Source organism: Pteropus medius, unplaced genomic scaffold, assembly GCF_902729225.1.
Source record: "Pteropus medius unplaced genomic scaffold, Ma_sr-lr_union100, whole genome shotgun sequence".
NCBI lineage: Eukaryota > Metazoa > Chordata > Mammalia > Chiroptera > Pteropodidae > Pteropus > Pteropus medius.
The window spans coordinates 140,715-158,264 of record NW_024341288.1 but is presented as its reverse complement, the minus strand read 5'-3'; the positions used below and the strand labels follow the sequence as shown (position 1 = coordinate 158,264).

Sequence of the window (17,550 nt, the reverse complement as noted above, 5' to 3'; positions counted from 1 at the left end):
CATATGGGACACTATTAAGGGTCCAAATATCCATCTAATCGGTATAATTGAAAAAAATCAAGATGTTGAACAGCTGTTTGAAGAAATAATGATGGAAAACTTCCCTCGCCTGGTGAAGGAAATGGACATAAAACCCCAGGAAGCTCAGAGAATCCCAAAATTCGGGGATCCAAAGAGGCTCACAACAAGACACATCATAATTAAAATGCCAAAGTTTAAATACAAAGAAAGAATATTAAAAGCGGCAAGAGAAAAACAGATAATTACTTATAAGGGAATACCTATAATACTGGCAGCTGATTTCTCAAAAGAAACTTTGCAGGACAGAAGGGGTTGGCAAAAAATATGCGACAGAATGAAGAACCAGGATATACAGCCAAGAATACTTTATCCAGCAAAGCTATCATTTAGTTGAAGGACAGATAAAGAGCTTCCCAGACAAAAATAAGCTAAAGAAATTTATCACCACCAAGTCAGTATGACAAGAAATGTTGGAGGGACTTCTTTAAGAAGAAAAAACATGTATCAAAACCCGGAATAAAGAATGGTAACAACTACATTCCTATCAATAAGTACCTCAAATGGAAAAGAATTAAGTACTCCAACTAAAAGATAGAGTGAAAAGGAAAACAAGACCCCTATATGTTGCCTATAAGAGACTTACTTCGGATTAAAAGACACACACAGACTAAAAGTAAGGAGTTGGAAAAAGATATTGCTTTGATGAACCTAGAAAGTATTTAAGTCAGACAGAGAAAGATAAACACCATATGATTTCACTTATATGCAGAATCTAAGGAATAAAAAGAACAAACTAATCAAAAAAGACTCACAAATATAGTAGACAATTTGGTGAAGGACAGAGGGGAGGGGAGTTTGGAGGACTGAAAAAATGGGCTGAAGGGTTAAAGAAGTACAAATTAGTAGCTGATGAATGAATGGTCACGGGGATGGGGAGCATGGCATAGGGAATGCAGTTAGCATGAATACATGGGCTAGGTGGAGGGACAGGGGAAGGAGGGAGCAATTGGGGGGATTGTTTTACAAACTATATAGATATCTAACCAATGTACTGTATACTTGAAATTAAAATAAATTTTTTAAAATAAATTTTAAAAAAAGAAAATGATTAACTTGAACACTTACCTCCCACCATAAACAAAAATTAACTCAAAATGGATAAAAGACCTAAATGTAAGAGCTAAAATTATAAAACTCCTAAAAAAAGCATAGAAGTAAATCTTCACGTCCTTGAATTTGGCAATGTATTCTTAGCTATGACAAAATGTATGAACAATTAAAGAAAAAATATAAATTTGATATCAAAATTAAAAATTTTTGCTTCAAAAGGCACTGTCAAAGTGAAAGGAGAACCTACGGAATAGAAGAAAATATTTGCAAATCACATATCTAATGAGAGCCTTTTATCTAAAATGTATAAAAAATTTTTATTCAATTTTTATAACCTATAATTTTTTTAAAAAAAAAAGCTAAGGCATTTTTCCAAGGAAGACATTCAAATGGCCAATAAGCACATAAAAAGGTACTCAACATCATTCATTATTAAAGAAATACAAAACTCGGTGGGATATTACTTGATCAACATTAGGATGGCTATTTAAAATAAGGAAAATAAATGTTGGTGAAGATGTGGAGAAATTGAGGCCCTTGTGCATTGCAGTGGGAATGTAAAATGATGTAACTTGAAAATAGCATGGCCGCTTCTTTAAAATTTAAATAGATTGATTATATGATGCATCAGTTCCACTCTGACGTATTTACCTGAAATAATCGAAAGTGGGGACTCAATCAGATACCTATACACTAATATTTATAGCAGCATTACTCATAATAGCCACAAGAAAGAAAACCCAAAAGTCTACTGACATATGAATGGATAAACAAAATGTATATACATAAAAAGGAATATTGTGTAGCCCTGTCTTTAAGTCTTTTCTTTTTTAATCTGGTATAAGTATTGCTATCCCAGCTGTTTCTTTTCATTTCCATTTTCGTGAAATATCTTTTTCCATTTCTTTACTTTCAGTGTGTGTGTGTCTTTTGATCTGAAGTGAGTCTCTTGTAGGTAGCATATATAAGGGGCTTCTAATCCATTCAGCCACCCTGTTTTTTGAATGGAGCATTTAATCCATTTGCATTTAAAGTAATTGTTCATTTTATTATTCACATTTTTGATCACTTTTTTCTTTTTTTTTATAGATGTTCTTTAAAATTTCTTGTAATATTGGTTTGATGGTTGATGAACTCCTTTAACTATTTTTTTTTTTTTTTTTCTGGGAAGCTCTTTATCTGTGCTTTGAGTCCAAATGATAGCTTTACTGGGTAGAGTAATTTTGGTTGTAACTACTTTTCATTGATTTGAATATTTCATGCCAATCCCTTCTGGCCTGCAAAGTTTCTGTTGAAAAATCAGCTGACAGTCTTAGGGGAGGTCCTTTGTAGGTGACTGTTTTACACTCGCTGCTTTTAAGATTCTATCTTAACCTTTAGCATTTTAATTACAATGTGTCTTGGTGTGGGCCTCTTTAGGTTCATCTTGTTTGGGACTGTACTTCCTGGGCTTCTATGTCTATTTACTTCCTCAAATCGTTGATTTGATCTTCTGCTTTATTGAATCTACAGTTCGTTCCCTCTAATGTAGTCTTCATTTCAGTTATTATATTCTTCATTTTTGACTGGTTCTTTTTTTTTTTTATCTCCATTTTTATGTTTCCTATCTCTTTGTTGAAGTTCTCACTGAGACCACTGAGCATCCTTATACCCAGTGTTTTGAACTCTGAATCTAGTACATTGTATCTTCATTTTGTTCAGTTCTTCTTCTGGAGCTTTGTTCTGTTTTTTCATTTGGCACATCTTTGTCTCCTCATTTTGGCTGCCTCTCTGTGTTTGTTTCTATGTATTAGGTAGAGCTGCTATGTCTCCTAGTCTTAGTAGAGTGGCCTTATGTAGTAGGTATCCAGTGGGTCCTAGCAGTGGTCTCGCTGGTGACCTGAGTTGGGTACCCCTGTGTGTCCATTGTATGGGTTGTGTGTGCTCTCATACTGTAGTTAAGCCTCTGTTGTTGTTGGCACATCAATGCGAGGGATTGACTTTTAGGCTGACTGGCTGTAAGGAGTAGCCATGACTAGAATGAAAGTGCTGTTGTGCAGGGGCTGGTGATACGGAGCAAGATTCACTTAAGCAGGGCTCTGGTGCCTGCCAAGTCTTCCTTTTTGGCATATTGTTTGTGGAGGTTGTTTGGTGCTCTGGTGTAGTCTGAAGATGGCCACCAGGTGTGTTGATTCTGGGGCCTCTTGGGAGAAACTGGTGCAGGCCAAGGTCGGCTGTTGCCTGTGCCCTGCCTAGGGCCACATGGTATAAGCTACAAAGTGATCTGCAAATTGTTGCCACTTAAGCTGGGCTTGGAGGTACCTGGTGGAAGCCCAGGGCCACATGGTATAAGCTACAAAGTGATCTGCAAATTGTTGCCACTTAAGCTGGGCTTGGAGGTACCTGGTGGAAGCTAAGTTTCAAACTGAGGCTGGCTGCCACTAGTGCTTGGGGCTGCTTAGCAAGAGATAGAGGGCATGTCAAGGCCAGATGCTGCTTTTTGAGGTTACAAACTTTTGAGAGATTTTAGAAAAGTCCATGGCATGAGCCAAGACAGGCCATTTGGATGGAAAAGCCACTGGAAGTTGCTGGAGTGGACCTACAAGTTGAATGGGGCAGGGTCTCAGGGAATCATCAGGGAGGATGAATAGTGTTAGCCCGGCTGATGGAGATTCAGATATGGTGGCTTCCTGTGCATGCAGTTTTGTTGAGGGGAAGGCTCAATGAAGTAACAATGCTTTTGCCAGCACTTTTGTCTAGGAGAAAGCTGCCCTTCCAGCCCTTACTCCAAAGCCAGACAATTTAGTTCCACTCCAAATATCCCTTGTGCCTTTTGAGCTACTTCCCAGCACTGGAGCTCAGAGTGAGTGAGTCTGGCAGCGAGTGAGTCCATGCATAGGCCCTTTGAGAGGGATGCTTGGGACTCTAGCAGCCCTCAGTCTCACTCAGCCACAGTCTCCAATGGTTTTCACAGCCAGAAGTTATGGGGACTTCTTTTCCTGGCACTGAAACCCCAGGCTGGGGAGTCTGGTGTGAAGCTAGGACCCCTCACTTTTTTAGGGGAGACCTCTACAGTCAAGATATCCCTTGCAATTTTTAACTGCCACACATGGGTGTAGGACCAGACAATTTCACATCTCAGTCCCTCCTACCAGTCTCCACGTGGCTTCTTTGTATCCTTAGGTGTAGGACTTCTGTTGAGCTAGATTTCAGGCAGCTCTCAATAATAGTTTAGTTTAGTAGTTTAGTTGTAACTTTATGTGGTCTGGGAGGAGGCAAGCACGGCATTTTTCTACTCTGCCATCTTGACTGCAAGTCCCCCTCTCTTGCCCATTTTTTAAGTGGATTTTTGTTTGCTTGTTTTCTGTTTTGTTTTTGCCATTGAGTTGTAGAAGTATTATCCTGTTCTGTGGATTGTCTTTTCATTCCCTTGATAGTGTACTTTGGTACATAAGCTTTTAAAATTTTGATGAAATCCAACTTATTTTTTCTTTTGTTACTGTGCTTTGGTATCATAACTAAAAAATCATCATTTACTTGGTACGATTCAACTTCATTCTGCATGTAGCTATGCAATTGTCTCAGCTACAATTTTTGAAAACATTGCCTTTACCCCCATTGAATTATTTTTACACCCTGTCAAAAATCAGTTAACTATACATGTATTGGTTTATTTCTAGTCTCTCTATTCTATATCATCAATCTGTGTCTCTGTCTTTATGCTAGTGCCACATTGTTTTAATTATCATAACTTCACAGTAAGTTTTAAAATTGAGACATGTGTGGCCTTCAACTTTGTTCTTCATTATCGAGATTGCTTTGGCTATTCAGAGTCCCTTCAAATTCCATGTTAATATTAGGATGTTTTTCTATTTTTGCAAAAAAAAAAAAAAAGTCAGTGGAGTTTAGGTAAAAATTGCATTAAATCTGTGGATAAATTTGGGAAGTACTGTCAATAGTAAATTTCCTAATACATCAATGCAATTTGTCTTTCCATTTATTTAGGTCTTTTAAAATTTCTTTCAGCAATATTTTGTAGTTTTCAGTGTACAATACTTTTCCTCCTTGGTCAAGTTTATTCCTAAGAATTTTATTATTTTTGATGCTCTGTAAATTGTATTCTTAATCTTAATACTTTATGGATTGTTTATTGCCGGTGGATAGAAATACAACTGATTTTGTGTCAATTTTATATCTTACAACATTGCTAAATTCAACTTTGTAGCTTCTTTAGCATTCTCTACATATCAAGTCATCTGTGAACAGATAACTTCCTTTTCGTTTCCAATTTGGATAACTTTTTTTTTTTTTCCTTGACTAATTGCTCTGGCTAGAACTGCAGTACTATGTTGAATAGTGGCAAAAGTGGGCATCCTCATCTTGTTTCTGATCTTAGGGGAACTTTTCAGTCTCTCACCATTATGATATTAACTGTGGGTTTTTCATATGTGGCTTTTACCATATAAAGAACATTCTCTTCTATTCCTAGTTTGTTGAGTTTTTTTTATCATAAAAGTGGTTGGATTTTTTTTTTTTTTTGCATCAGTCAAGATGATCATGTGGTTTTTTTCCTTCATTCTATTAATGTAGTATATTATAATGAGTAATTTTCATGTTAACCCATACTTGCTCTGGGGATAAATATCACTTGCTCATGATGAATTATCCTTTTAATATACTGGAATTTCATTTGATTGCATTTTGTTGAGGGTTTTTGCTTCTATATTCATGAGTGATACTGGCCTCTATTTTTCTTGTAGTGTCTTTATCTGGTGTAAAAGGTAATGCTACCCTTTGGTGTCAGGGTAATGATAGCTTCACAGGATGAGTTAAGAAGTGTTTCTTCCCCTTCATTTTTTGTGGAAGAGTTTGAGATGAATTAGTTTTTGTTTATCTTACATCGTTGATAGAATTTACCAGTGAAGTCTTCTGGTCCTGGGCTTTCTTTGTTGGGAGACTTTTTATTACTGATTTAATCTCCTTACTTGTTATAGGTCTAGTCTTATTTTCTATTTCTTCTTGAGTTGGTTTTGGTAATTTGTGAGTTTAAAGAAATTTGTCCTTTTAATCGTGGTTGTTCAACTTGTTGGCATGCAATTTTTCATAGCATTCTTTTATAATCCACTATATTTCTGTAAAATCAGTAGTAATGTCCCCACTTTTATTTCTGGTTTTAATTGAGTCTGTCTGTCTGTCTCTGTCTCTCTCTTCTCCCCACCCCCATCAATCTAAGGATTGGTTATTTCTGTTGATATTTTCAAAGAACCAACTTTCAGTGTAACTGATTATCTCTATTGTTTTTCAACTCTCATTTGCCTCTGCTTTAATCTTTATTTCCTTTCCTCTGCTTGTTTGGGTTTACTTTCCTCTTCTTTTTCTAGTTCCATCAGATTTAATTAGATTATTAATTTGAGATTACTTCTAATGTAAATTTATTGCTATTTTTCCTTAGCTCTGTATCTTATAAATTTTGAAATGCTGTTTTTCATTTTTATCCATCTCAAAAATTTTTTAAAATTACCCTTGTGATTTTTTTCTTGGACCCGTTGGTTAAGAGTGTTGTTTAATTTTGGTGAAATTCATTATTGTGATACTATGCATTTCAGTCTTTTGAATTTCACTAAGAATTGTCTTTGTAGACTTAACCTATCATATGTCCTGGAGAGTATTCCATGCGCATTTGAGAAGAATATTTTGTGAAGTGTGAAGTGTCCTGTTTATGTCTGTTAGGTCTAATTAATTTACAATGTGGTTCAAGTCCTCTGCACTCATTAATCTTCTGGCTGATCTATCAATTTTTGAAAATGGGTATTAAAGTGTCTAACTATTATTGCAGAACTGTATGTCTCTCTTCAATTCTACTTTTGCTTCATATATTTTGAGGCCCTCTTGTTCTGTATGTACAAGTGTATCATTGTTATATCTTCTTGCTGGATTGAACCTTTTGTCAATATATAATGTCTTTCGTCTCAAACTTTTTTGAATTTAAGTCTGTTTTATCAAACAATAATATAGTCACTGTAGCTCCCTTTTGGTTATTATTTGTGTGGTTATTATTTCTATCCCTTTAGTTTCAATCTTTGTGTCTTTATCTGAAGCGAGTTTCTTATTAACAACATATAGATGGTTTCCCCCCCGCCTTCAATTTGCCAATCTCTGAATTTTAACAGGAGGGTTTAACCCATTTACATGTAAATATTCCTAAAAAATGATTTATTTCTGTCATTTAGCTATTTGGTTTATGCCATACAATTTGTTCAATTCCTCCATTACTGAATTATTTAAATTTTTGAAGTGTGTTGGTTTAATTCTTTTTTTTTCTTTTCTGAATTTTTTTCAATTAAAAATTATTGGGGTGACATTGATTAAAACCAAGTAAGTTTCAAGTGTACAACTGAACAGTATGTCATATATAATGTATGTGTGTGTGTATTGCATTGTGTGTTCACCACCCAAAGTTAAATTTCCTTCCATCACCAAATATTTGATCCCTTTTACCCCTATCTCCCCCACCTCTCTCTGGTAAGTATCCATGAGTCTGTTTGTTATTTGTTTTGTTCGTATCCATGAGTCTGTTTGTCATTTGTTTTGTTGCTTTCAGTTTTATATCCCACATATGAGTGAAATCATATGGTTTTCAACTTTTTCTGACTTATTTTGCTTAGCATAATTATCTGAAGATCCATCCATGTTGTTACAAACGGCAGTACTTCATCTTTTCTCATGTATCACATCTTCGTTACCCAATCATCTATCGCAGGACACTTTGGTTTCTTCCATGTCCTGACCACCATGAATAATGCTGCTATGAACAGCAGGGTGCATATATCCTTGCAGATAAATGTTTTCAGTTTGGGGGGATATTTTCAAATTATTTTCTCAGTGGTTACCTTAAGAATTACAATTAACATCTTAAACTTATATAATAACCTAGTCTGAATGATAGTGACTTTAGTATACACCTCTGTCCTTCTTATTATTTTGTCACAAATAATATCTGTACATATTTTGTGCTCATTAACATAAATTTCTAATTATTGTTTTATATATTTGCCTTTTATATCTTCTGATAGATGACACCAGAGTAAGCCACTGCTACTGAGGGTCAAAACCAAGGCAAGTATCTGTGCCAGTTCCTCAGGCATCACTAGACCAGCACGAATGCACAAATCCAAGTATTTTGAGGACAAGGTCACCACTGCCCACCCTGGCACCAGCTAGTTGCTCCAAGAACATAGGCTGCTGTACCCATAACTGGGGCAGTAATGAGGAATGGGGTGTGGTTCTTGGTCTGTGCATGTCCCTCACAGATCAGAAACAGCTACCTTTATAAGTGTCCAGACATGTTCCAGAAGTTCCAAAATTATTTATTACAATTGTTCTTTCCAGCTTAGTGGTTGACTCAATGGAGTGAATGACCCCAGGTCCTTGACCTTTATAGTCTGCCATTTTGCATGTTTTCACTCCTGCTTGATGCATTTTTAAGTAATATCATTAAGTGCAAACGTATTTAGGATTGTTAATGTCTTCTTGATTTATTGACTTTTTCATTATAGGATGTCCTTTTTCCTCTGGTAACACGCATACTGAAGTTCACTCTTTCTGATATTAACATAGCCACACCAGTTTTATTAGTGTTTGTGTGGCATATTTCTGAATTTCAACCTACGTATTTCTATTTAGTGTGCATATCTCATAAATTGCTTTTTAAAATACAATTTGAAAATCTCAGCCTTTTAATGAGTGTTTAAGACCATTAATATATAATGCAAATATTGATTTTTTTCAGTTTAAAGTCCATTCGTTGGTTTACTATTTATCTCTCTGTACTTGTTCCTTTAGTCTTTCTTTCCTATTCCCATTGGATTAATGGAGTTTATGGTTTTTTTTTAAATTAAAAAAATTTTAAAAAATCTCTCTATTTTTTTTTTTTTTGGTCTGTAACTATTTTTTTAAGTGGTTGCTCTAGGGAAAACAATGTTTTCTAAGCTTATCACAGTTTATCTTGCATTACTATCATACCAATTCACATTTAATGTAAGAACTTTATAACTCCCATCCCTAGTGCAATTGTTATATATTTTACTTCTACCTATGTTATAAACCCCAAAATATATGTGTAGGTGTCATTTTTGTTTTAAACAATCAATAGCTTCTTAAAGAAAAAGTATATTTACCCACATATTTACTATTTCCAGTGCTCTTCATTCCTTTCTAAAGATTTGAATTTCTATCTGGCAATATTTCCCTTGTAGCCTGAAGAACTATGATTTTTAATAGTCCAGGTCTACTTACAATGAATTCTCTCAGCATTCAGTTACTCTGAAATTATTTCATTTTCATTTTTGAAGGATATGTCCCCTACATATAGAATGTTGACAGCTTTTCCTTCTTTCAGCACTTTAAAAAATGTTATTCTGCTTCATCTGTTCTCTTACTCTCCTAATGAAAAGTTAGCACTGGACTAGATTGAGACAATGTGTGGCCTTATTTATATTTATCCTGCTTTTCAGGGGTGAGGTGGCATTTAGTGAGGCCAGATACAGATCAAGAGAGAGAAACCAGGAGAGTTTTACAGTTTTGTTGTATCCACAGTTCACGCCATGCAGGCCCACTCAGAAGGGTTGGTCATGAAAAAGTAGGTGAGGTAGGAATTGTGGGCAAAATGGGTGAGGCATGGTAAGGAGACTTAAGACTGGCTCACTGAGTAGTTCCAGTGAGCTCTGGGGCATAGGAGCTGTCCCTGGTTGTCTGGTATCTGGCATTGGGCAATTAGGGTGGGTACGTAGTAGCCCAGAGCATAAGAATCCAATAAGTGAGGTGGTTGAGGGTGTAGATTTCATCAGCTGCTCAATATAACTCAGTGCGCTTAAGTCAGGGCCTCAAAGCTGGGTGAAGATGGCATTTTAAAGAAACTATGTTACAGGGAGTCGCTGGGTTTCTTGGACCCATGAGTTGATATTTTTCATCATACTTTGAAAATTTGGGGCCACTACTTCTCTAAATATTTTCTCCTCTTCTTCTAGGACTCCATTTAACATATTTGTTATATGGCTTGAGACTGCGTCACAGGTTATTTCATCTCTGTTCATTTATTTTTCAATCTTTTTTTCCCCCGCTTTGCTCTTCAATTTGAATTTCTTTTAACCTATCTTCGAGTTTACTGATCCTTTCTTCTGCAGTGTTTAATCTTTTAAGCCCTCTCATGAAATTAGTTTTCAAAAATTTCATCTCTGCTAAAATTCTCTACATCTTCATCCTTTGCATATATCTTTACCTATAGATTCTTTAACATATTTATAATCTTAAAATTCTTATTCAATAGTTTTAACATCTTGGTTGTCTGTGGGTCTTTTTCTTTTTTTCTTGGTTATATCATATATTCCTGTTTTTTCTTCTGTCTCCTGATTTGTGATTGTATGCTAGACATTCTCAATGACACATTATAGAGACTCTGGATTCAGTTATTTTTTTTTCCCCATGAAAACTGTTGGGTTTTGTTTTAGTAGGCAATTAAGTTACTAGTGGATTGCCTTGATTCTTTAAAGGCTTGATTTTAGGCTTTATTACAGTGGGTCTATTTTAGTTTTGTCCTTAGTCCTAAGGCCTAGACCTGAGTTTTGAGATGTGGTTCTAATCCTAAGGTTGTATGGCCCTTTAGGTTTTCCATGGAAAGCCCAAAATATTTACCAAGCTTCTCTAATTTCGTAAGACATACATTCCAAACTTTCCTACCTTAGCAACAGACACCTGCTGAAATCCCTACTAAGGTTTATCCAGCCTTTCAACTGTTACTTTCTGTTGAACCTCTTGGAATCCTGCCTTGTTCATACATAATTTAAGGAATCCGTCTAGGACTTCAGGGGAGTATATAAGGCAAATTCAAGGCTCTGTGGCTTCCTCCTTTCTGGGATTTCCCCTTTCTAATTTCCAGTTTCTCAGACAGCCCCAAACTCTGATTCAGCTCCTCATCCCAGTTAATACTGCCACTTTTTTATTCTCTGTGGGCCACATGAGGAATAGTCATCTAAATGCAATCTTATCCAATGTGTTCTCTTCAGTGCTTGAGCCTCCTCCAGTTTTTGCCAATCTCTAGTCACTTTCCAGTGCATTTCAAAAATGTATATAATTATTGATAACAGGGTTAGTTTAATACAAGGTGCTCTTGCCATTACTGGACGCCAGGCTGTAATCAGTTGTATAGATGTTATTTAAGATAAAATGAAATCCAACTTCCTTTCATTTCTTCAACTGGTTACACAACTGTGTTCACTTGGAAAACCTATCAAGGTACATGTTTATGTAATTGTGTTTACATGTGTTGTTAAGTCAATAAAAAGTTTATTACAAGAAAAAGACAATTTCATGTTTGTACCCAGTTTAAAATCCCTCAGGGGCTTTCTTGTGGCCCTGCAATCAAACTCAGAACCCCTCTTTGGGGCTTCTCTCCTGCCTATGACTCTGGCTACACAAGCTCACTTGCAACTCCCTAAATGAGATACACTAAATTTTGTTCCTCCCTCTATCCTAACCTCCCTCACCCTATATGAATAATTCCTACTTATTTCTCAGGCTTCAATTTAAGCATCACCTCCTTGTAGAAGCTTTTCCTGACCATCACATTCCACTCTGACTACACTTTAGGTGCCCTCTGTTGTGTTCTCACAGCCACAGGTCCCCTTTTTAAACCTCCACCTCAGCACTAATCACACTAGCTTGCAGTGTCCAATGAGAATCAGAATAGCATGAACCACATTACCAACTCCAAATGTGGTCCCAGAGTAGGAGCTCAGAGATTCTGCAAAATGAACAAAATTCATGCTATCCTTCCTGTTATTATTAACGTTGCTGGTGCAGCTTGTCTGCCAGATCCTGCCTGGGGCAGTTTTCGAAGGCTGGGGATTTAAGAGAGGCATGGGTGCCATCCTGAGACTCCAGAGAACTGGCTGCAACTGGACCCAGCTCCATCACCAGATAAGACGTTCAGGAAAAGCTCTCCTTCCTGTCTGGGCCTGCATCTCTGTCAGATGAAGGGGTGAAACTTTGAGTTCTAACAATCTACCTTTCCTAAACATATATGCTGAATGACTGACCAGGCAGTTTTAAAGAAGAGGAGAAGTTTATTGTGTTGAGCAGACCTTATTTTCATTACAGTACCAGGAAATTCATTCTCAGTTCATTTTTGGTGCAGAGGGCTCTGCAAACATTTGGAGACCCAATTCTCAAGCAAGGGCAGCACCTGGACCTATCTTGCATTTAATGGAACAGAATTACAGTAAAATAGTTTTTTTATAAAGGAGGGGTTTTTTTTACACAGTTTCTTTAAAATTCTAACATTTTTCTTCATTTTTCCATGTTTAACTTGTTATTACCAAGGATAACTAATTGGAAAACATGGTTACTTGATCAACTTTTTCTCAAACTGCTGACTTTAGGTTAACGTATTCTAATACTTTCGTTTTGAAGAGGAATTATGCCCATTTTTCTGGAAATCTAGATCGTGACAACTAAGTCAATGTATAAATTACAGATAGAATGAAGGCCTTAGCTCATATCCTAACCTGTATCCTACTTATACCTTCCACATTTGGCTTCTGTGTTGCTAGGTAATTGAGAAAGACTCAGGAGATGGCCTCCTGCTTGCAAAATCATTACCATGAAGTTTAAACTTTATGGACTACTTCTGGAAAGCATGCAGCTGCTTAAAGCTGATTTTGTGGTTTGTGTTTATAAACTGTCAACCTACCCAAAGAGGGAGAGATCCTCTACTCAGTGCACTGACTCACTATCGCCCAGAAGTGTCCTTTCTGTACTAGATCGAGAGATCAAAGACCAAATAATGAAAAAGAAATTGGTATCTTCCAGATACTTTGAAATATCAATGACAACCTGAGTTAATGAGTCTAATTTGCTTGAATTCAATCACGTAACTACCAAAATCCCGATTAAGAGCTTTCCTCACTAAATCAAGGCAGGAAAAACATGAATTTAAATAAAAAATATTATACCATTAAACTAGACAACAGCTATATTTAAGTGGATGAACTCTAATCATCCCACAAAAACATTCCCATAAAATCAAATATTTAAGAAAACTAATTATTAAAATTGCATGACAATGTAATATACACTTAAATAACTTTGCAGACAATGCACCTTCCATTTGTATTACCAAGAGAAAGTTTCCATTAGGTGGCTTTACCAAAACATTTACACTGTCATAAAATTTGATACGATAGTCCTAACATTTTTTTCAGAAAAAATGCACTAGGTATTCCTGTGTAACCCTTGAGTTGAATTATTTTTTTAAATCATCCATGGCAATTTTAGAAAAGGACTGCTTTCAAGTACCCAAATTTAACTTACAGGGGACACACTGGGGAAGAGGAATCATTTTATACTCATTGCTATGAGGGTAGTGTCTAACCTGTCCCAAATCATGGTGTCAGTAAAGTAGAATTCCCTCTACAGGAAACTGGATTTCCTTCCTCCCTATCGCCAGGGCCAGTCTCTTTCAAAAACTGCACTGCCAACCCTAGCTTTCAGCCCTTCATCCAGAGACTCAGCCCCTGCATCCAGATAAAAGTTGTTCATTCAGGCAGAGCTTTAACAAGGCTCAGAACATGAGGACTTAAAGGACAGCAGAGTAAAATAAGCTCCATTCTTGGAAACTTTTTAGTATATGTAAAATCTTTGCTCTCCCAAGAGCTTAGTTCACATAGTATGTGGGCTTACCATGATGCATGCACACTTAGCAGGTAGGCAAGCACGTTTGTTTCAACTTGAAATGCCACATTTTGACAGATTCAACACTTTATCAATCTTATGGAAAAAGAACATGCCATCATTCTCAGTGTGGTAGTATTGAGTACAGTTTTAAAACAAAACATAGGCATATGTCCCCACAGCTCTAGCTGCAGGCTGTGTACACAGGTTTTGATCTCAATCAAATACCACTGTTCATAGAACAAAAAGTCACACTGTTCCATGTCATTCTAACGTCACATTATTTCATATCACTCTGGCACTGATTCAGAAAGAAAATTTTCCATTACGGCATGATGAGAGAAAAAAATCTATTACATACAAATGGTGGTTAAAAACAATACACTGTGAACATTTTTCAGAAGCTTGATTGTTTCAATACAATCAATTCTTGCTTCTTGGGGAAAAAAATCTCTCCTATCTTTCCAGTGACAATTTGCTTTCATACAGTAGAGACAACAGACAAAGCTGACCAAGACCAAATTTCAGTGGTAACATCATTTCCTAGGGCATTAGAGGTTCATTTTGAAAGATGCTTATGTCACATGAACCAAGAATCACTGGCAGGAGGAGGGCCCTAGGCCATTTCAGAAGCAAGCTGGGTCTTGCATATTTAGATTCACCTAGTAATAAGACTTATGTTTAGGGTGGTGATGGATAAGGGGCAATGAGGACACACACACATATACTACATGGAGAACAGATTTCACACTATACCTTCCTTAAATGGAATATACATAAGAGATGGAGAGAAAGAAATGGGAGAAAGGTGATTTGGTTCATGTTCCAAGGGACTCAGCATTTAAAAATCACATCCCAGTGATTTTAGTAATTTCTTATGCAATCTCCCAGAAAATGCACTGGGGAAATGCACAAGTCTATGATTGTACACAGAAGGTGGCAGCAGCAGAAGCCCCTCTAAAGGCTTAATTAAATCTAAGATGAAGCTGAACAAATGTTTTTTACTTACTGGTTCTATCCCTTCAGCTGCTCTGACCCAGTGAGGGGCAGGGTAGCAGGAACTCATGCCTCTGTTAACAGCAATAATTCTGAGGGATATTTCTCTCTTGGATCGATTTATTTAAAAATCTTTTGAGCTCCTCCCTCCCCAATTTTTAATGCAATCAAAGAAGCAAACTCAAAAGCTTCTTCAGACAGTTTGAGAGACTAAGTTAACTTTTGTATGTGAATATGGAAAAAATAAATTACTTGATACTTGTCACAGACTTTCATTTTTTAAAAAGATTGTAAATTATTGTGCTACCTGGCTTAGAAGAGGACTTAGCTGTCCATCTGCATCCCTCCTCACATTTTTTAAAAGCAGTCAAATATGAGACACAAATTGTTTGCTTTGGAAGGAGGCGCCATCCATGGGCGTGCTCTTGCTGTCCCTGCAGCTGGGAACGATGAGGGAAAGACCTGGAGCCTCATAACCACACAGGCCCACAACACACCAGGACTCCTCATGGGAGCCTACCAGCACTGTCCATTCACTAGGCTGCTCCAGAAGGCCGTACTGAGCTGCTGAAGTAAAGCCACAAAAAGCAATGACTAACGGGCTTATGTGGCTTCAAGATGCAACTATGTAGAGTCAGAAAAGGTAGAGCGCTGGCAATTGCAAACCAAAGACAACCCAATCCAAAGCACTAAACTAAAAGGAATATGGAACAGTGTATTTAACAAAAACAAAAACCAACCCTTACCCCAAAAAAAACACCATGAATTACACAGTCAAAACCCCTCCTGGTCTCAGACCTGAGAATCTTTTGTAGAGAAAAGTCAAAGCCAAATTCCCCTGGGTCTGAGAGAGAGAAAATCCTACAAAGGAAAGGGAAATTTCGAGAAGGTAACCTTCCTGAGGGAGCCCTGAGCCTCCACGATGGGTCACTAGAGGGATTACTATGGCTGTATCCAGTAAGGAAATCAATCATGACATTTCTTTAGAAAGTGGAAAGAAAAAGTGAATGCTTTCACAAATACAAAACTGTTTACAAAATAATTACCTAAAAAGTTCACTGAGGTTGGGTGGAGAATGAGAATAATGTTTTCATTTCAAATTAGTCACAATGGTACTGATAGTTTATAAAAGAGAATGGCCAATTTCTGGTCTTCCTCACCTCCTCCAACACTCCAGAGCCCTCTTACCTCTGATGTTATCCCCGTCCTCACCCCAACCCGCCCCTATCCTGTCCCCAAATTAATTTGCCCCAAGCCAACCCCGAAGACACATAATTGTTAGCTGGTTCTCAATTCAACAATGAACTTACGCTGGGGAAAAGAATGCAGGAAGGACACAGGAGTACACTGGCATAAACCTCAAGGTGTGTGGACATTGGACAAAGCTCCTGCCGGCCTAACTCAGGGTGGCACCTGAACCACAGTGCAGGATGCAGACTAAGCTCTTTTGCCAGTCAACTGAGGTGAGGAAGAACATGTGGTTCCGGCTGGTCGGCTGCTGCAGCAGTGTGACACCCATGCGCTCTTGGGTGGGGGCACACAGGACGCGTTTTCCTCCTCTTGCTTTTGCCATTTTCCTTTTTGGTTAGAAGACTGCTCTTTACAGAGTCCCCAAAAAATCAACCACCGATATTTCTCTGAGGTAAGAATCCAAAAGAGTCTTAACTGCAAAGATCCAGAGCTTGCCAGTGTGCAGGAGTCAAAAGCAAATGTTCAGAATCAGAAGGCACGCACACCTGCCCAGCCTGTTCACCAGCAGTTGTATAGACAGATCAGAAAAAACTAGCATTTAATATAAAAAGTGTTTTTCAAATGGTGTAATTTCCTATCCTCCTCTGAAGATCATAATTCTTCACGTTTCTGAGGTCCTATGGAAAAAGAGACTAATTGAAAAAAATGGACTGTCTTCAAGTTCCATATTTACAGACTGGGCATTTTCTAGTACTAGTACTATAACCTATTATTTGTGCCCACACCTCCAATTATCTCTCTTTTTAAATTTTTAGGAACGTTGGTTTGGTGTGTTTGTATTATATTTTGAAAGTAAAAAAATAAAAATTAAAAAAACATTTTTATTTTTATAAACACTGAAACTAGTTCTATATCCCTACCCAATGTAAACTGTTTTCAAAGTACAGTATTTACTTCCAGTAAAATGCACACTTTTAGTTGGGATTCTTCTTTTTTCACTTAATAACATATAAATATTTTCCTGTGTAGCAGTGTAGCTCACTTATCATTCTCTATTTTTGGACATTTAAACTGTTTTTAATACTTTTGATTTATATATATTAGTAAAATAAATTTCTCCATATATAACTTTTTTCTTGTTTAATTAAGGTAAATTCTTGAGAGGAATTATTAAAAGTATAAACATTTTAATGGCTCCTGATGACAGATTTACTGCTTTCTAACAAGGATTGTTCTAATATACAAAGGAAGGTAGACCCAGAACAGTTTCATCGCCAATTCCCCAACAAAGGGCATTATCAGTATGTGTACTTTTTCTATGTAGTATACATTAATGATAGATTCCTTTTATCTGTTTCCTCAAATTCATTTATTATTGGTGTTCTCCTCTTATTTGAACAGTATGTCTTCATTCGTTGCCCATTTATCTATGGACATTCTTGAGGTTTTACTTATGAATTTGAATTAATTTTTTTTTATGGTGAATCTCCAACCTTTCAGTGTGATATTTAATACTATGATATAGTC

The 17,550-nt window shown here is 36.8% G+C and overlaps 1 protein-coding gene across 6 annotated transcripts in view; it reads right to left on the bottom strand.

Annotated features, from left to right (window-relative positions):
• Positions 1 to 1,574: 1,574 nt before the first annotated feature.
• UGGT1 (UDP-glucose glycoprotein glucosyltransferase 1) overlaps positions 1,575 to 17,550 on the bottom strand; it is a 118,231-nt gene continuing 102,255 nt past the window's right edge. For 3 of the 6 annotated variants that reach the window (XM_039850215.1, XM_039850237.1, XM_039850222.1), the window contains one exon: positions 1,575 to 1,782. In XM_039850215.1, coding sequence (XP_039706149.1) covers positions 1,727 to 1,782 — 56 coding nt within the window. In that variant the 3' untranslated portion in view covers positions 1,575 to 1,726. Of the gene's footprint in view, positions 1,783 to 12,210; positions 16,701 to 17,550 lie in introns of those variants that run through there. The other 3 variants (XM_039850239.1, XM_039850249.1, XM_039850230.1) reach the window with 2 other exon arrangements.